Raw genomic sequence first — 21,003 nt, 5'->3', positions numbered from 1 at the left:
CAACCCCAACTTCATAACATTTGTGGAAAATGGAACATGGAATGATGTGTTTTACTACAACTTAGCCTAGAACATCAGTTTTCAACTACAAAAGGGGATTTTAAGGAAAGTTATGCTTTAAGGTCACATTTGAATTTATTTTTATCAAATGTTCTGTGTGGTACATTTCAGCAACAAGCTACCCTCATAAAGAATTGTTTGGACACTTTACTGGGAGAGGTCCTTACCTCCAGAACCTCCTCTGTTAGTGACCTCATCCACCTCCAGCCCCTCAGGTTCCTCCAGCCCCTCACTGTGGGTGGTTGAGGAGAGGGGGTCTCCGTCATCCCCCATGATGAACTCCATGGGGGCGCTTTCTGTGGATCCCCGCTGGTCATTCAGGAGGCGCAGGTGCTTGCGCTCCAATTCATGCTGGCGGAACTTGTTGATGCAGTCATCAATGAGGGTGGAGGGAGCCTTCTTGTGGCCGATAGTCACCTTTGATTGATTGATTAATGGATACAATTGATTGATTGATACAATGACTGATTGATTTCATCTACTTAATCTATTACACAGACAATGTCAATTATGCATACAAATACAGTCATATCTGTTTTAGGGAGCTAAGCTCTCACATATGATTAAGATAATTCAGTCATCCCAAACACATACCTACATAAAGATACTGTATATGGCTTTGATTCATGTCAAATTATTGATGATAAACACACAGTAAGGTTGAAAATAGATCTGGTAGTGGTCCTGTACCTTGCCACAGTAGAGCACTTCAAACTTCTGGGAGTTATAGAAGGCCTCTTCAGTATCCCGCTTCGGCTTGGAGTCCTCCTTCAGGGCCGACTTTGACACCGCACGGATACTACTGATCACTTCTGGTACCTGGAGAGGAAGGGAGAGAGGGATGGAGGGAGGAGAGAGAAATATGGAGGGAGAAATGAGAAGAGGGGTGGGAGGAGTGTAGAATGGGAAGAAAGTGTAAATGGTGAAATTAGTGAGATATAGATGTAATTATTGCAATAGTTTGTGAGTGGGAAACATACACTATAATTCAAAATTGACATGTTGAAATATAATCATTTTAAAATGCGCTAATTTCCCTAAATCAAAAAAATTTGTCACATGCGCTGAATACAACAGTGAAATGCTTACTTACATGCACTAAACCAGCAATGCAGTTCAAGAAATGAAGGAAAATATTTACTAAATTAACTAAAGTAAAAAAAATCAGAAAAAGTAACACAATGAAATAACAATAACGAGGCTATATACAGTGGGTACCGGTACCGAGTCAATGTGCGGGGATACAGGTTAATCAAGGTAATTTGTACATGTAGGTAGGGGTAAAGTGACTATGCATAGATAATAAACAGCAAGTAGCAGCAATGTAAAAACAAAGAGTGTGGGGGGAGTCAATGTAAATAGTCCGCGTGGCCATTTGATTTGTATTTATTATGGATCCCCAGCAGCTACTCTTCCTGGGGTCTGTCAAAATTAAGGCACTTATACAATTTTTTCCTTTTTTTATTTTACTGGGATCGGTTCCCCCCCCGCGGTACGGTTGAGGTAACGTAGGCTAATGTGACTAGCATGAGGTTGTAAGTAACAAAAAAAATCCCCAGGAAATAGACATGTCTGATATGGACAGAAAGCTTAAATTCTTGTTAATCTCACTGCACTGTCCAATTTACAGTTGCTATTACAGTGAAAGAACACCATGCAATTGTTTGAGGAGAGTGCACAATTATGAACTTTAAAATGTACTAATAAACCAATTAGGCACATTTGGACAGTCTTGATACAACATTTTGAACAGATATGCAATGGTTCATTGGATCAGTCTAAAACATTGCACATAAACTGCTGCCATCTAGTGGCCATAATCTAAATTGCGTCTGGGCTAGAATAATACATTATAGCCTTTCTTTTGCATTTCAAAGATGGTACAAAAAAAATACAAAAAACGCATGTTCTTTTCTTTGTGTTATCTTTTACCAGATCTAATGTGTTATATTCTCCTACATTAATTTCACATTTCCACAAACTTCAAAGTGCTTCCTTTCAAATGGTATCAAGAATATGAATATCCTTGATTCAGGTCATGAGCTACAGGCTGTTAGATTCGGGTATGTCATTTTAAGCGAAAATGTTTTTAAAAAAGGGTTGGGTCCTTAAGACAACACATTCATAACAGATCTTACAACACACTAAGTCTGTGCCCTCAGGACCCTACTCCACTACCACATATCTACAACACAAAATCCATATGTACGTGTGTATGTTCTGTGTGTGTATGCATGTGTCTTCACCTATGTTTGTGTTGCTTCATAGTTTCCTATGTTCCATAAGGTGTATTTGGAATAGAGCTCCATGTACTCACGGCTCTATGTAGTACTGTGTGCCTCCCATAGTCTGTTCTTGACTTGGGAACTGTGAAGAGACCTCTGGTGGCATGTCTTGTGGGATATGCATGGGTGTCTGAGCTTTGTGCTAGTCGTTTAACAACGTCTACCCCATAAGACTGCGCACGCTGTCTACCTCCCATTGCATCTCTGTTTTTGTCCTGACGTCATCAGAGTGCTTTGTTAAACATAAATACCAAACTTGTTTTTGCATGGATTACACGACGCGCTTTTAACAGCTAGGACCACTGTTTCTTGTCCCGGAATCCCACTTAACTGACAGGTTGAAGTCTGCTTGAAAGCTTTGACATGCAAGAAAAAGGCCATACATTGAGATAGCATTATAGGTGTAATTTAGATGTTGTCCACAAGATGGCAGCAGTGTGTGTGCAAAGTTTCAGACTGATCCAGTGAAGAATTACATTACTACACAATAGTTTTGTATAAGTCTGCCAGGAGTTTGCCCAAATGTGCCAAATTGGTTACTTTATACATTAGCAAGTATATAACTATAGAGAACATACAAAAATGGTATGGTGAAAACTAAAAATGTTTACACACTCCCAGGAATGTCATACATGATGGAACATTAGCTTCCCCTACAGAAAATACACTAAACTTCACACATCTAGATGGCTGGGCGGGGTGAGTGTGGAGCCAGAGACAGCAGGGGGTCAAACTGTAGAACCCAGTTCCTACATTTGAATATATAAAAAAATATTTTATCAAACAAAACTGTGCTACATTTTATCTTTGGTACCCTCAGGATGACTAATCAGAGGAAGATTTCTGAATGTAAGTGCTTTATTTACCTTCAGAGGTGAATGTATCAAACTACTTGCCGTGATAAAAGTGTTTTGTTGTTGTGCACTATCCTCAAACAATAGCATGGTATTTTTTGCGGTAATAGCTACTGTAAATTGTACACTGCATTTAGATTAACAATAGTTTAAGCTTACTACCCATATAAGACATGTCTATGTCTCGGAAAGTTGGCAGTTGTTTACAACGTCATTCTAGTCACATTATCACATATTGAGCAACAACTGTCCCGGTTTAGGGACGCCGATCCCGTAGAGGTTTTAAGGAGCCTTTTGGACCTAGACTTGGTGCTCCGGTACTGCTTGCAGTGCAGTAGCTGAGAGAACAGTCCATGACTTGGGTGACTGGAGTCTTTGAGAAATTTTTGGGCCTTCCTCTGACACCGCCTAGTATATAGGTCCTGGATGGCAGGAAGCTTGGCACCAGTGATGTATTGGGCCATACGCACGACCCTCCGTAGCGCCTTACAGTCGGATGCCAAGCAGTTGCCATACCAGGCGTTGATGCAACCAGTCAGGATGCTCTCGATGGTGGAGCTGTAGAACCTTGAGGACCTGGGGACCCATACCAAATCTATTCAGTCTCCTGATGGGGAAAAGGTGTTGTCTGCCCTCTTCACGACTGACTTGGTGTGCTCGGACCATGATAATTTGTTGGTAATGTGGCCACCAAGGAACTTCAAACTCTCGACCCGCTCCACTACAGCCACGTTGATGTAAATGGGGGCCTGTTCGGCCCTCCTTTTCCTGTAGTCCACGATCTTGCAAATGTTGTTGTCCTGGCACCACACAGTCACGTCTCTGACCTCCTCCCTATAGGTTGTCTCGTCATTGTCGGTGTTACGGTCTACCACTGTTGTTTTGTCAGTAAACTTAATAATGGTGTTGGGAGTCGTGCTTGGCCACACAGTCGTGGGTGAACAGGGAGTACAGAAGGGGACAGAGCACGCACCCGAGGTGCCTCCGTGTTGAGGATCAGTGTGGCATATGTGTTATTGCCTACCCTTACCGCCTTGGGGTGGCCCGTCAGGAAGTCCAGGATCCAGTTGCAGAGGGAGGTGTTTAGTCCCATGGTCCTTAGCTTAGTGATGAGCTTTGTGCGCACTAAGGTGTTGAACACTGAGCTGTAGTCAAGGAGCAGTTCTCTCACATAGGTGTCCCTTTTGTCCAGCTGGGAAGGGGCAGTGTGGAGTGTGATTGAGATTGCATCATCTGTGGATCTGTTGGGGCGGTATGCGAATTGGAGTGGGTCTAGGGTTTCCGGGATGATGGGGTTGTTGTGAGCCATGACCAGCCTTTCAAAGCACTTCATGGCTACCGACGTAAGTGCTACGGGGCAGAAGTAATTTAATCAAATCAAATCAAAGTTTGTCAAGTGCGCTGAATACAAGAGGTTACAGGCTCTAACCAATAGTGCAAAAAAAGGTATTAGGTGAACAATAGGTAAGTAAATAAATAAAAACAACAGTAAAAAGACAGTGAAAAATAACAGTAGCGAGGCCATATTCAGTAGCGAGGCTATACAAGTAGCGAGGCTACATACAGACACCGGTTGGTCGGGCTGATTGAGGTAGTATGTACATGTAGATATGGTTAAAGTGACTATGCATATATGATGAACAGAGAGTAGCAGTAGCGTAAAAGAGGGGTTGGCGGGTGGTGGATGGCGGGACCCAATGCAGATAGCCCGGTTAGCCAATGTGCTGGAGCACTGGTTGGTCGAGCCAATTGAGGTAGTATGTACATGAATGTATAGTTAAAGTGACTCTGCATATATGATAAACAGAGAGTAGCAGCAGCGTAAAAGAGGGGTTGGGGGGGCACACAATGCAAATAGTCTGGGTAACCATTTGATTACATGTTCAGGAGTCTTATGGCTTAGGGGTAAAAACTGTTGAGTAGCCTTTTTGTCCTAGACTTGGCACTCAGGTACCGCTTGCCATGCGGTAGTAAAGAGAACAGTTTATGACTTGGAGGCTGGGGTCTTTGACAATTTATAGGGCCTTCCTCTGACACTGCCTAGTGTAGAGGTCCTGGACGGCAGGCAGCTTAGCCCCAGTGATGTACTGGGCCCTACGCATTACCCTCTGTAGTGCCTTGCGGTCGGAGGCCAAGCAATTGCCTTACCAGGCAGTGATGCAACCAGTCAGGATGCTCTCGATGTTGCAGCTGTAGAACCTTTTGAGGATCTCAGGACCCATGCCAAATCTTTTTAGTTTCCTAAGGTGGAATAGGCTTTCTCGTGCCCTCTTCACGACTGTCTTGGTGTGTTTGGACCATTCTAGTTTGTTGGCGATGTGGACAGCAAGAAACTTGAAGCTCTCAACCTGCTCCACCACAGCCCCGTCGATGAGAATTGGGGGCGTGCTCGGTCCTCCTTTTCCTGTAGTCCACAATCATCTCCTTAGCCTTGGTCAAGTTGAGGGATAGGTTGTTATTCTGGCACCACCCGGCCAGGTCTCTGACCTCCTCCCTATAGGCTGTCTCGTCATGTTCGGTGATCAGGCTTACCACTGTTGTGTTGTCTGTAAACTTAATGATGGTGTTGGAGTCGTGCCTGGCAATGCAGTCGTGGGTGAACAGGGAGTACAGGAGGGGACTGAGCACGCACCCCTGGGGGGCTCCAGTGTTGAGGATCAACGTGGCAGATGTGTTGCTACATAGCCTCACCACCTGGGGGCGGCCCATCACGAAGTCCAGGATCCAGTTGCAGAGGGAGGTATTTAGTCCCAGGATATTTAGATTAGTGATTTGCTTTAAGTGTACTATGGTGTTGAACGCTGAGCTGTAGTCAATGAATAGCATTCTCACATAGGTGTTCCTTTTGTCCAAAGGGCAGTGTGGAGTGCAATAGAGATCGCATCATCTGTGGATCTGTTTGGGCGGTATGCAAATTGGAGTGGGTCTAGGGTTTCTGGGATAATGGTGTTGATGTGAGCCCTTACCAGCCTTTCAAAGCACTTCATGGCTACGGACATGAGTGCTACGGGTCTGTAGTCATTTAGGCAGGTTGCCTTCGTGTTCTTGGGAACAGGGACTATGGTGGTCTGCTTGAAACATTTAGGCAGGTTACCTTCGCTGTCTTGAGAAGAGGGAGCATGGTGGTCTGCTTGAAACAGTAGGCATTACAGACTCAGTCAGGGAGAGGTTGGCAATGTCAGTTAAGATACTTGCCAGTTGGTCCGTGCATGCTCGAAGTACACAACCTGGTAGTCCTTCTGTCCCTGCGGCCTTGTGAATGTTGACCTGCTTAAAAGGTCTTTCTCACATCGGCTACGGGGAGCGTGATCACACAGTCGTCCGGAACAACTAGTGCTCTCATGCATGCTTCAGTGTTGCTTGCCTTGAAAGTCACTGGGCAGCTCACGGCTGGGTTTCCCTTTGTAGTCCGTAATAGTTTTCAAGCCATGCCACTTCCAACCAGCGTCAGAGCCGGTGTAAAAGGATTCAATCTTAGCCGTGCATTGACGGTTTGCCAGCTTGATGGTTCGTCTGTGGGCATAGTGGGATTTCTTATAAGAGTCCAGATTATAATTAACAGTTTGTGTTACTACCTTACACAAACTTGCATTTTCATCTCATACAAATGATTACAACATTTTTACCTCAGATTGGTGATGTTAATATAAAAGTTTATAGTCATCAAGATGACACTAAATTGATTGCTTTAAAACAGATTACAATATCTTTGGTTTGGTACCGCTGATTTGATCATACACGCTTGTCCGTTGCAGTACTGTCACTATTTAGACCTAACTGTGGGAGAGATGATTTGTTGAAATGATCCAGTCAAAAAGGTCCTATTTTCTTTTTCGTATTGGCCATCTACCATAAACACTGTCCCACAAGGAGATGAGTTGATGGACACTACATGTTCAAATCTATTGAAAGGTATACCCAAGTTCGTTGTGGTTTGTCTTTAAGAAGAGTGGAATTGGCACATACAGTTGAAGTCGGAAGTTGATATACACTTAGGTTGGAGTCAATAAAACTCATTTTTCAACCACTCCACAAATGTATTGTTAACAAACTTCCTATTTCGCAAACAAAGCATCCTTCACTCATGCTGCCAAACATACCCTAGTAAAACTGACTATCCTACTGATCCTTGACTTCGGCGATGTCATTTCCAAAATAGCCTCCAATACTCAACTAATAGGATGCAGTCTATCACGGTGCCATCCGTTTTGTCACCAAAGCCCCATACACTACCCACCACTGCGACCTGTATGCTCTTGTTGGCTGGCCCTCGCTTCATATCTGTCGCCCATCCCACTGGCTCCAGGTCATCGATCAGTCGTTGCTAGGTAAAGCCCCGCCTTATCTCAGCTCACTGGTCACCATAGCAGCACCCACCCACCGCAGGCGCTCCAGCAGGTATATTTCACTGGTCACCCCCAAAGCCAATTCCTCCTTCTGTCTTTCCTTCCAGTTCTCTGCTGCCAATGACTGGAATGAACTGCAAAAATCACTGAAGCTGGAGACTCATATCTCCCTCACTAGCTTTAAGCACCAGCTGTCAGAGCAGCTCCCAGATCACTGCACCTGTACATAGCCAATCTGTAAATAGCCCATCCAACTACCTCATCACCATACTGTTATTTATTTTATTATTTTGCTCCTTTGCACCCCAGTACTGACACTTGCACACTCATCTTCTGCACATCTATCACCCCAGTGTTTAATTTGCCATACTATAATAATTTCACCACTATGGCCTATTTATTGCCTTACCCCTCTTTCTTACCTCATTTGCACACACTATATATAGACTTTCTCTATTGTATTATTGACTGTATGTTTGTTTATTCCATGTGTAACACTGTGTTGTTGTTTGTGTCGCACTGCTTTGCTTTATCTTGGCCAGGTCGCAGTTGTAAATGAGAACTTGTTCTCAACTAGCCGACCTGGTTAAATAAAGGTGAAAAAAAAAAAAAAATGATATACAAAAAAACTATAGTTTTGGCAAGTCAGTTAGGACATCTACTTTGAGCATGACACAAGTAATTATTCCAACAATTGTTTACAGACAGATTATTTCACTTATAATTCACTCCATCACAATTCCATTGGATCAGAAGTTTACATACACTAAGTTGACTGTGCCTTTAAACAGCTTGGAAAATTCCAGAAAATGATGTCATGGCTTTAGAAGCTTCTGATAGGCGAATTGACATCATTTGAGTCAATTGGAGATGAACCTGTGGATGTATTTCAAGGCCTACCTTCAAACTCAGTGCCTCTTTGCTTGACATCATGGGAAAATGTTAATAAATCAGCCAATACCTCCACAAGTCTAGTTCAACCTTGGGAGCAATTTCCAAACGCCCGAAGGTACCACGTTCATATGTACAAACAATAGTACGCAAGTATAAACACCATGGGACCACACAGCCGTCATACCGCTCAGGAAGGAGACACGTTCTGTCTCCTAGAGATGAACATACTTTTGTGCGAAAAGTGCAAATCAATCCCAGAACAACAGCAAAGGACCTTGTGAATATGCTGGAGCAAACAGGTACAAAAGTATCTATCGACAGTAAAACGAGTCCTATATCGACATAACCTGAAAGGTCGCTCAGCAAGGAAGAAGCCACTGCTCCAAAACCGCCATAGAAAAAGCCAGAATACAGTTTGCAATTGCACATGGGGACAGAGAATGTACTTTTTGGAGAAATATCCTCTGGTCTGATGAAACAAAAATAGAACTGTTTGGCCATAATGACCATCCTTATGTTTGGAGGAAAAAGGGGGAGGCTTGCAAGCCAAAGAACACCATCCCAACCGTGAAGCACGGGGGTGGCAGCATCATGTTGTGGGGGTGCTTTGCTGCAGGAGGGACTGGAGCACTTCACAAAATAGATGGCATCATGAGTCAGGAAAATTATGTGGATATATTGAAGCAACATCTCAAGACATCAGTCAGGAAGTTAAAGCTTGGTCGCAAATGGGTCTTCCAAATGGACAATGACCCGATGCATACTTCCAAGTTGTGGCAAAATGGCTTAAGGACAACAAAGTCAAGGTATTGGAGTGGCCATCACAAAGCCCTGACCTCAATCCTATAGAACATTTGTGGGCAGAACTGAAAAAGGGTGTGCAAGCAAGGAGGCCTACAAACCTGACTCAGTTACACCAGCTTTATCAGGAGGAATGGGACTAAATTCACCCAACTTATTGTGGGAAGCTTGTGGAAGGCTACCTGAGACCCAAGTTAAACAATTTAAAGGCAATGCTACCAAATACTAATTGAGCGTATGTAAACTTCTGACTCACTGGGAATGTGATGAAAGACATAAAAGCTGAAATAAATAATTCTTTCTACTATTATTCTGACATTTCACATTCTTAAAAAAAAGTGGTGATCCTAACTGACCTAAGACAGGGAATTTTTACTCTGATTAAATGTCAGGAATTGTGAAAAACTGAGTTTAAATGTATTTGGCTAAGGTGTATGTACATTTCTGACTTCAACTGTAACTACTAACCACAACAACAGACCACAACCACACAACTACTGACCACAAGTATCGACCAAAACTACTCTCCACAACTGAACCTACTGACCTCAACCACACAACTACTGACCTCAATCACACAACTACTGACCACAACTATCGACCAAAACTACTCTCCACAACTGAACCTACTGACCTCAACCACACAACTACTGACCACAACCACACAACTACTGACAACCACTCAACTACTGACCACAACTATCGACCAAAACCACTCTCCACAACTGAACCTACTGACCTCAACCACACAACTACTGACCTCAATCACACAACTACTGACCACAACTATCGACCAAAACTACTCTCCACAACTGAACCTACTGACCTCAATCACACAACTACTGACCACAACTATCGATCAAAACTACTCTCCACAACTGAACCTACTGACCTCAATCACACAACTACTGACCACAACCACACAACTACTGACCTCAACCACACAACTACTGACCACAACCACACAACTACTGAACCAAACTACTGACCACTATCATTGATATGAAAGTAAAGTTTCAAACAACGTGTGAGCAGCATTATGTGAAAATGGATGACAAATACTCCTCCTAGACAGATGGAAAGATTCACTAATACATTTATAGATATTCATACTCCTTTACTTACTGCACATTTTGTTGTGTTACAGCCTGAATTCCAAATTAATTAAAATATTTTTTCTCACCCATCTACACACAATACCCCATAATGACAAAGTGTTAACAGTTTTTATTGTATTTTTTTGCAAACGTATAGAAAATTAAATACCGAAATATCTCATTTGCATAAGTATTCACACTACATGTTAGAATCACGTTTGGCAGCGATTACAACTGTGAGTCTTTCTGGGTAAGTCTCTAAGAGCTTCGCACCCCTGAACTGTACAATATTTATTTAAAAAATTATTCAGACTCTGTCAAGTTGGTTGCTAAACAGACTTTTTCAAGTCTTGCTATACATTTTGAAGCCGATTTAAATCAAAACTAGAACTAGGCCACTCAGGAACATTCAATGTGGTCTTGAGGAGTGGTACGCAGTGATGTGCTGTGTTGGATTGCCCCAAACATAAGTCTTTGTATTCAGGACATAAAGTACATTTCTTTGCCAAATGTTTTGCAATTTTACTTTATTGCCTTATTACAAAAAGGATGCAATTTTTTGAATATTTGTATTCTGTACAGGCTTCCTTCTTTTCACTCTGTCATTTAGGTTAGTATTGGCAACTGAGTCTTTGGCAACTGAGTTAGGAAGGACACCTGTATCTTTGTAGTGACTGGGTGTATTGATACACCATCCAAAGTGTAATTAATAACTTCACCATGCTCAAAGGGATTTTCAAAGATAATTGTATGTGTGGGGTACATTTAAAAGTAAATTTTGTATTTTTATTGAATTTGAAAACATACAACATACTTGCAGTAAAGCCTCTCAACATTTACATTACATTCAGTCATCTAGCAGACATCCATCCGAGCGACCCACAGGAGCAACCACGGTCAAGCACCCCGCCCAAGGGCACATTGCCAGATCTCTCACCAAGTCAAATTGGGGACCGAACCAGCGACCTCTTGGCCACCGGCCCAAGCTCCCAACCAACCACCAACTATTCAAGATCCCCCCACAGTTCTCCCGAGGGCAGCCCCTCAACCATCCGAGACAAAAACTCCCCCTCCACCCCATCCCACCTACAGTGCATTCGGAAAGTATTCAGACCCCTTGACTTTTTCCAAATTTTGTTACGTTACAGCCTTATTCTAAAATTATTAAATATATTTTTTCCCTCATCAATCTACACACAATACCCCATAATGACAAAGCAAAAGCAGGTTTTTAGAAATGTGTGTGAATTTAAATGTATTTTTAAATGGAAATATTACATTTACATAAGTTTTCAGACCCTTTACTTAGTCCGTTGTTGAAGCACCTTTGGCAGTGATTACAGCCTCGAGTCTTCTTACTGTAGGTATGATGCTACAAGCTTGGCATACCTATATTTGGGGTGTTTCTCCCATTCTTCTCTGCAGATCCTCTCAAGCTCTGTCAGGTTGGATGGGGAGTGTTTTCAGGTCCCTCCAGAGATATCCAATCGGGTTCCGGGCTCTGGTTGGGCCACTCAAGGACATTCAGAGACTTGTCCCAAAGCCACTCCTGTGTTGTCTTGGCTATGTCCTTAGGGTCGTTGTCCTGTTTTGATGTGAACCTTCACCCCAGTCTGAGGTCCTGAGCGCTCTGGAGCAGGTATTCATCAAGGATCTCTGTACTTTGCTCCGTTCATCTTTTCCTCAATCCTGACTAGTTTCCCAGTCCCTGCTGCTGAAAAACATCCCCACAGCATGATGCTGTCACCGCCATGCTTCACCGTGGGTAAGGTGCGTGGTTGCCTCCAGACGTGATGCTTGGCATTCAAGTCAAAGAGTTCAAGTTTGGCTTAATCAGATCATAGAATCTTGTTTCTCATGTTCTGAGAGTCTTTCAGGTGCCTTTTGGCAAAATCCAAATCGGGCTGTCATGTGCCTTTTACTGAGGAGTGGCTTCTGTCTGGCCACTATACCATCTAGGCCTGATTGGTGGAGTGCTGCAGACATGGTTATCCTTCTGGAAGGTTCTCCCATCTTCACAGAGGACCTCTGGAGCTCTGTCAGAGTGACCATCGGGTTCTTGGTCACCTCCCTGACCAAGGCCCTTTTCCCCGATTGCTCAGTTTGGCCGGGCGGCGAGCTCTAGGAAGAGTGTTGGTGGTTCCAAACCTCTTCCATTTAAGAATGATGGAGGCCACTGTGTTCTTGGGGATCTTCAATGCCTCTGAAATGTTTTGGTACCCTTCTCCAGATCTGTGCCTTGACACAATCCTGTCTCAGAGCTCTACAGACAGTTCCTTTGACCTCATGGCTTGGTTTTTGCTCTGACATGCACTGTCAACTGTGGACCTTATATAGACAGGTGTGTGCCTTTCCAAATCATGTCCAATCAATGGAATTTACCACAGGTGCACTCCAGTCAAGTTGTAGAAACATCAAGGATGATCAATGGAAACAGGATGCACCTGAGCTCAATTTCAAGTCTCATAGCAAAGGGTCTGAATACTTATGGAAATAAGGTATTTTTATTGTTAATAAATTACCAAAAATTCTACAAACCTGTTTATGCTTTGTCATTATAGGGTATTGTGTGTAGATTGATGAGGAAAAACATGTATTTAATCAATTTTAGAATAAGGCTGTAACATAGCAAAATGTGGAAAAGTAAAGGGATCTGAAATCTGTTTTCAAAACGCATACTGCCTCCAGCTCACATTGTGAATTGATGGGTGACACGCAGATAGCCTGTTGCCGGCACTTGAATGGGAGGCGAGTTTCAATTACCAGTTGATACATTTTTTAAAAAGAGACGCACAGGCCATTTCAATTCCACTTAATTATGCAAATTAAGCTATAGACCAATAAGCATGATGGTCAAATTTATTTACACCGACTGGTATTTCCATCAATGAATAAAAAGCATTATTTTGCAATGGGATTTTTTTTTTCTCCCGGTCGCCTGGCTCTGGACCAATGCATCAGCTGTTGCCCGTATCTCTGCCCTAATAGAATGCCTCTCTTTCTGCTGGTCTGCCTTCAATGACTTGATCTCGGTCTTCAAAACTTTGAATCTGATCCATGTGCACCTTCATCAGATGTGCAGAATGGTACCGCCCTGAGCCCCCATCGATTAGTGGCATATATTAGAAACAATAGATAAATTAACTCAAACTTTAGAATTACAAGTGATACTTCCACACAAATGCTGCATAGAGAAACACATTTTAAGAATATAGCAAAACTCATACACTCACACGACTGATGCCCATCGCCCTGCCATTGCTATAGAACAAATCAGAATGTTTGTAAACAAAGCCTTTCTGGTCGTCCCGGGTTGCAAGTGTCGGAAAGCTGGACTCGAGGACGCATAGGAATGCTATCTGTAATTACAATCTTGGACAGATAGCTAATCTGTACCATTTATGAAAATAGCTACAATTTTCTCACTGTATTTTAACTTTTCCAAACTTCACACACTGCCACTCTGCAGCATGCATGCAGACGTACGTTACCTAGCCCATCTGTAGCACCCAACAGAAACCAATGGCAAAGTTACTATTGAAGCTATTTCATTTATTTGCTGAGACTTGGCCTATTTAGAAGGCTATTTTTGTCAGCATAAAACTGAGTGACGCACTCCTTCGTTGCTTTCGTTCAAAATAAGTTATACTATAATACAAGGTTAAGACACATTCTTTCTGATCATCTTTTGCATATGCAGTCTCTCTCGCGTTAGGGCAAATTAGGTCTGTGATATTGAGTTCGAAATGTGAAACCTTAGAGAACTTAAGCCTCAAATACATTGCAAGTTTTCCCATTTTGGCCATTAGGCTACCATTTACAATAGGACTCAACTCTATTGGTAGCGTAAACTGTGGCACAAATTAGAGGATTTTTCACACCTAGCCAAGCTATTAAGACTATTCTTTAGTAAATTAATGGAGGTGTGAATGCTTCTGTCCGAGTTGCTCTCCTCTAGCACTAGTCCTGTGTCGGCAAAAATATCAGCTGGTAGGTGGTCCCGAGGTTGAGAGAGAACTTAGGTAATTAAAATAGTGCAATTACACTTAAGATGTGGACTGACGAATTTTCAAAAAATGGGATACTTGTGCCTTACAGACCATTACATAAACAAAAAGTGGGTGCTCGAGGAGAGGGTGCTATCCACCATGGAATGGGACAGTTCCCAGCTCAAAACAGCAGAAAACATAAGGCGGCCAGCTATTGTGAAAGAATACCTGTGGATCTTGATGATTTCCACTATCACTTCAAAAGAAGCCACACTAGCCTTGGTGGCAAGCAAACAGCCTACTCTTCACCTGGTAATTGAATAAAGCGTCACCGTTTTAGTAGCTTTTTTTGTTGCCCAATTCAGGCTTTCATTCATAGACCATACGCAGGCCATATGGTAAAAGTCTGAGTAGGCATACACTAAATACAGCTATATTCGATTCTGGGAATTGTTTATTTACATTTCAATTCAACTACAGTGGCAAGAAAAAGTATGTGAACCCTTTGGAATTACCTGAACTTCTGCATAAATTGGTCATACAATTTGAGCTGATATTCAAGTTACAACAGACAAAAACAGTCTGCTTAAACTAATTACACACAAACAATTATACGTTTTCATGACTTTATTGAACACACCGTGTAAACATTCACAGTGCAGGGAGGGGAAATGATGTGAACCCTTGGATTTAATAACGGTTTGACCCTCCTTTGGCAGCAATAACCTCAACCAAATGTTTTCTGTAGTTGCGGATCAGACCTGTACAACGGCCAGGAGGAATTTTGGACCATTCCTCTTTCCAGAACTGTTTCAGTTCAGCAATATTCTTGGGATGTCTGGGGTGAACTGCTCTCTTGAGGTCATGCCATAGCATCTCAGTCGGGTTGAGGTCAGGACTCTGACTGGGCCACTCCAGAAGGCGTATTTTCTTCTGTTGAACCCATTCTGTTGTTGATTTACTTCTGTGTTTTGGGTCGTTGTCCTGTTGCGTCACTCAACTTCTGTTGAGCTTCAATTGGCAGACAGATAGCCTAACATTCTGCTGCAAAATGTCTTGATAAACTTGGGAATTCATTTTTCCGTCGATGATAGCAAGCTGTCCAGGGCCTGAGGCAGCAAATCATCTCCAAACCATGATGCTGCCTTCTCGATACATTACAGTTGGGATGAGGTTTTGATGTTGGTGTGCTGTGTGTTTTTTTCCTCCACACATAGTGTTGTGTGTTCCTTCCTAACATCTCAACTTTAGTTTCATCAATCCACAGAATATTTTGCCAGTAGCGCAGTGGAACATCCAGATGCTCTTTTGCTAACTTCAGACATACAGCAATGTTTTTTTTGGACAGCACTGGCTTCTTCCGTGGTGTCCTCCCATGAACACCATTCTTGTACAGTGTTTTACGTATCGTAGACTCATCAGATGCTAGCATGTTCCAGATTTCTGTAAGTCTTTAGCTGGCACTCTAGGATTCTTCTTAACCTCATTGAGCATTCTGCGCTGTAGTCTTGCAGTCATCTTTGCAGGATGGCCACACCTAGGGAGAGAACCAACAGTGTTGAACATTTATAGACAATTTGTCTTACCGTGGACTGATGAACATCAAGGCTTTTAGAGATACTTTTGTAAACCTTTCCAGCTTTATGCAAGTCGACAATTCTAAATCTTAGGTCTTCTGAGATCTCTTTTGTTCATTTACATTTACATTTAAGTCATTTAGCAGACGCTCTTATCCAGAGCGACTTACAAATTGGTGTATTCACCTTACGATATCCAGTGGAACAACCACTTTACAATAGTGCATCGAAATCTTTTTTTGGGGGGGGGGGGTTAGAAGGATTACTTTATCCTATCCCAGGTATTCCTTAAAGAGGTGGGGTTTCAGGTGTCTCCGGAAGGTGGTGATTGACTCCGCTGTCCTGGTGTCGTGAGGGAGCTTGTTCCACCATAGGGGTTCCAGAGCAGCGAACAGTTTTGACTGGGCTGAGCGGGAACTGTGCTTCCTCAGAGGTAGGGGGGCCAGCAGGCCAGCAGGCCAGAGGTGGATGAGCGCAGTGCCCTCGTTTGGGTGTAGGGACTGATCAGAGCCTGAAGGTACGGAGGTGCCGTTCCCCTCACGGCTCCGTAGGCAAGCACCATGGTCTTGTAGCGGATGCGAGCTTCAACTGGAAGCCAGTGGAGAGAGCGGAGGAGCGGGGTGACATGAGAGAACTTGGGAAGGTTGAACACCAGACGGGCTGCGGCGTTCTGGATGAGTTGTAGGGGTTTAATGGCACAGGCAGGGAGCCCAGCCAACAGCGAGTTGCAGTAATCCAGACGGGATATGACAAGTGCCTGGATTAGGACCTGCGCCGCTTCCTGTGTGAGGCAGGGTCATACTCTGCGAATGTTGTAGAGCATGAACCTACAGGATCGGGTCACCTCCTTGATGTTAGTGGAGAACGACAGGGTGTTGTCCAGGGTAACGCCAAGGTTCTTAGCACTCTGGGAGGAGGACACAATGGAGTTGTCAACCGTGATGGCGAGATCATGGAACGGACAGTCCTTCCCCGGGAGGAAAAGCAGCTCCGTCTTGCCGAGGTTCAGCTTGACGTGGTGATCCGTCATCCACACTGATATGTCTGCCAGACATGCAGAGATACGATTCGCTACCTGGTTATCAGAAGGGGGAAAGGAGAAGATTAATTGAGTGTCGTCTGCATAGCAATGATAGGAGAGACCATGTGAGGATATGACAGAGCCAAGTGACTTGGTGTATAGCGAGAATAGGAGAGGGCCTAGAACTGAGCCCTGGGGGACACCAGTGGTGAGAGCACGTGGTGCGGAGACAGATTCTCGCCACGCCACCTGGTAGGAGCGACCTGTCAGGTAGGACGCAATCCAAGCGTGGGCCGCGCCGGAGATGCCCAACTCGGAGAGGGTGGAGAGGAGGATCTGGTGGTTCACAGTATCAAAGGCAGCAGATAGGTCTAGAAGGATGAGAGCAGAGGAGAGAGAGTTAGCTTTAGCACTGCGGAGAGCCTCCGTGACACAGAGAAGAGCAGTCTCAGTTGAATGACCAGTCTTGAAACCTGACTGATTTGGATCAAGAAGGTAATTCTGAGAGAGATAGCAAGAGAGCTGGCCAAGGACGGCACGTTCAAAAGTTTTGGAGAGAAAAGAAAGAAGGAATACTGGTCTGTAGTTGTTGACATCGGAGGGATCGAGTGTAGGTTTTTTCAGAAGGGGTGCAACTCTCGCTCTCTTGAAGACGGAAGGGACGTAGCCAGCGGTCAAGGATGAGTTGATGAGCGAGGTGAGGTAACGGAGAAGGTCTCCGGAAATGGTCTGGAGACGAGAGGAGGGGATAGGGTCAAGCGGGCAGGTTGTTGGGCGGCCGGCCGTCACAAGACGCGAGATTTCATCTGGAGAGAGGGGGGAGAAAGAGGTCAAAGTACAGGGTAGGGAGCAGGACCAGCGGTGTCGTTTGACTTAACAAACGAGGATCGGATGTCGTCGACCTTCTTTTCAAAATGGTTGACGAAGTCATCCACAGAGAGGGAGGAGGGGGGGGAGGGGGAGGAGTATTCAGGAGGGAGGAGAAGGTGGCAAAGAGCTTCCTAGGGTTAGAGGCAGATGCTTGGAATTTAGAGTGGTAGAAAGTGGCTTCAGCAGCAGAAACAGAAGAGGAAAATGTAGAGAGGAGGGAGTGAAGGGATGCCAGGTCCGCAGGGAGGCGAGTTTTCCTCCATTTCCGCTCGGCTGCCCGGAGCCCTGTTCTGTGAGCTCGCAATGAGTCGTCGAGCCACGGAGCAGGAGGGGAGGACCGAGCCGGCCTGGAGGATAGGGGGCATAGAGAGTCAAAGGATGCAGAAAGGGAGGAGAGCAGGGTTGAGGAGGCAGAATCAGGAGATAGGTTGGAGAAGGTTTGAGCAGAGGGAAGAGATGATAGTATGGAAGAGGAGAGAGTAGCGGGAGAGAGAGAGCGAAGGTTGCGCAATACCATCCGAGTAGGGGCAGAGTGAGAAGTGTTGGAGGAGAGCGAGAGGGAAAAGGATACAAGGTAGTGGTCGGAGACTTGGAGGGGAGTTGCAATGAGATTAGTGGAAGAACAGCATCTAGTAAAGATGAGGTCAAGCGTATTGCCTGCCTTGTGAGTAGGGGGGAAGGTGAGAGGGTGAGGTCAAAAAAGGAGAGGAGTGGAAAGAAGGAGGCAGAGAGGAATGAGTCAAAAGTAGACGTGGGGAGGTTAAAGTCACCCAGAACTGTGAGAGGTGAGCCATCCTCAGGAAAGGAACTTATCAAGGCGTCAAGCTCATTGATGAACTCTCCAAGGGAACCTGGAGGGCGATAAATGATAAGGATGTTAAGCTTGAAAGGGCTGGTAACTGTGACAGCATGGAATTCAAAGGAGGCGATAGACAGATGGGTCAGGGGAGAAAGAGAGAATGTCCACTTGGGAGAGATGAGGATTCCAGTGCCACCACCCCGCTGGCCAGATGCTCTCGGGGTATGCGAGAACACGTGGGCAGACGAGGAGAGAGCAGTAGGAGTAGCAGTGTTATCTGTGGTAATTCATGTTTCCGTCAGCGCCAAGAAGTCGAGGGACTGGAGGGTAGCATAGGCTGAGATGAACTCTGCCTTGTTGGCCGCAGACCGGCAGTTCCAGAGGCTGCCGGAGACCTGGAACTCCACATGGGTCGTGCGCGCTGGGACCACCAGGTTAGAGTGGCATCGGCCACGCGGTGTGAAGCGTTTGTATGGCCTGTGCAGAGGGGAGAGAACAGGGATAGACAGACACATAGTTGACAGGCTACAGAAGAGGCTACGCTAAATGCAAAGGAGATTGGAATGACAAGTGGACTACACGTCTCGAATGTTCAGAAAGTTAAGCTTACGTTGCAAAAATCTTATTGACTAAAATGACTAAAATGATACAGTACTGCTGGCTGGTGAAGTAGGCTAGCTAGCAGTGGCTGCGTTGTTGACTTTGTTTGAAAGTGTAGCTGGCTAGGTAACCTCGATAGTTTCAGTACTACACCTTATCATGATACAAAGGCAACTATGTAGCTAGCTAACATAGCACTAATCAAGACGTTCCTTTGTAATGTATTTAGTTTCTACAATGCTGCTCGTCGGTAATAGTTGGCTAGGTTTGGAAAAATGGCGTCGTGGGGGACGAAAATAGCTGGCTAGCTAACCTCGATAATTACTCTAAACTACACAATTATCAAACTATGACAAAGACAACTATGTAGCTAGCTAACACTGCAATAGTCAAATCGTTCCGTTGTAATGTATTAGTTTCTACAGTGCTGGTAGTCGGTAAAGGTTGGCTAGCTAGCAGTGGGTTTGATGATGACTAGGTGTGTTGACTAAGTCTGGAGTCTGGAGAATGGCGTCACGGCGCGGCTGGCTAGCTAACCTCGATAATTACTCTAAACTACACAATTATCTTAGATACAAAGACAGCAAAGACAACTATGTAGCTAGCTAACACTACACTAATCAAGTTGTTCCGTTGTAATGTAATAGTTTCTACAGTGCTGCTAGTCGGTAGAAGTTGGCTAGCTAGCAGTGTTGACTAAGTTAGGAGAACGCGTCGCGGAGGACGAAAATAGCTGGCTAGCTAACCTCGATAATTACTCTAAACTACACAATTATCTTTGATACAAAGACGGCTATGTAGCTAGCTAAAAAAAATTGCTCAGATCAAACAAATCAAACCGTTGTAATGTCATGAAATGTAATATTAGCTGCGGAGCGAAGCGAAGTGCGACTACTCGCTCCAAACCCGGAAGTTTGGAGCGAGTAGTTGTTCGGGTCATGGTTCACATCAGGCAATGCTTCTTTTGAAAAGCAAACCCACATTTTTGTGAGTGTTTTTAATAGGGCAGGGCAGCTCTAACCAACATCTCCAATCTCGTCTCAATGATTGCACTCCAGGTTAACTGGCTACTGACTCTAATTAGCTTTTGGAGAAGTCATTAGCCTAGGGGTTCACATACTTTTCCCAACCTACAATGTGAATGTTTAAGGCTCTTCCCTGTAGCTCAGTTGGTAGAGCATGGTGTGTGCAACACCAGGGTTGTGGGTTGAATTCCCACGGGGGCCAGTACAAAAAAAAAAATGCATGAAATGAAATGTATGCATTCACTACTGTAAGTCGCTCTGGATAAGAGCGTCTGCTAAATTACTAAAATGTAAACGTTTAAGTGATGTATTCAATATTGACCTGAAAAATACAATAATTTCTGTTTTTAGTTTAAGCAGACTGTTTCTGTTGTAGTGACATAGATGAAGATGAGATCAAAGGGTTATATACTGTTTCTTCCACTGCAAATATTAGAAGGCTCTTTCAAAGCAATTTGAGTTGTTAATGTGCCGCATTGCATTGCGAAAATAAAATGTTATCGTTCTTAATTCATGATTTATTTTTATCCAAATGTTGAGTAGACATGCAGACAAATTATTTCATACAGGAGATAAAAAATAATAGCCTACTGTCTGGAGTCAAAAACAATTAGGCTAAATAAATGGATGTTATTGTAAGAGGTGCCTTATTACTTCAATATAATAATTCATTCATTCAGAAGGTTAAAGCCATAGGTCTTAGGCCCACAGTAAATTAAATTAGATACATCAACATTGGTGATGAAACACGAAAACTATAGGCTAATAGGTGTGTTGGAAAAATG

At 43.9% G+C, this 21,003-nt stretch overlaps 1 protein-coding gene across 1 annotated transcript in view; it reads right to left on the bottom strand.

The window, feature by feature from the left end:
* tbc1d4 (TBC1 domain family, member 4) overlaps positions 1-21,003 on the bottom strand; it is a 160,582-nt gene that overhangs the window by 106,455 nt on the left and 33,124 nt on the right. The window contains exons 2-3 of the mRNA XM_014163748.2: positions 751-879; positions 228-477 (exon numbers count right to left, since the gene is read on the bottom strand). Coding sequence (XP_014019223.1) covers positions 228-477; positions 751-879 — 379 coding nt within the window. The remainder of the gene's footprint in view (positions 1-227; positions 478-750; positions 880-21,003) is intronic.

This window comes from Salmo salar, chromosome ssa21 (assembly GCF_905237065.1).
Source record: "Salmo salar chromosome ssa21, Ssal_v3.1, whole genome shotgun sequence".
NCBI classification, from domain to species: Eukaryota; Metazoa; Chordata; class Actinopteri; order Salmoniformes; family Salmonidae; genus Salmo; species Salmo salar.
Note: the sequence above shows the minus strand (reverse complement) of the source record. Positions and strands in the feature narration are given on the sequence as shown.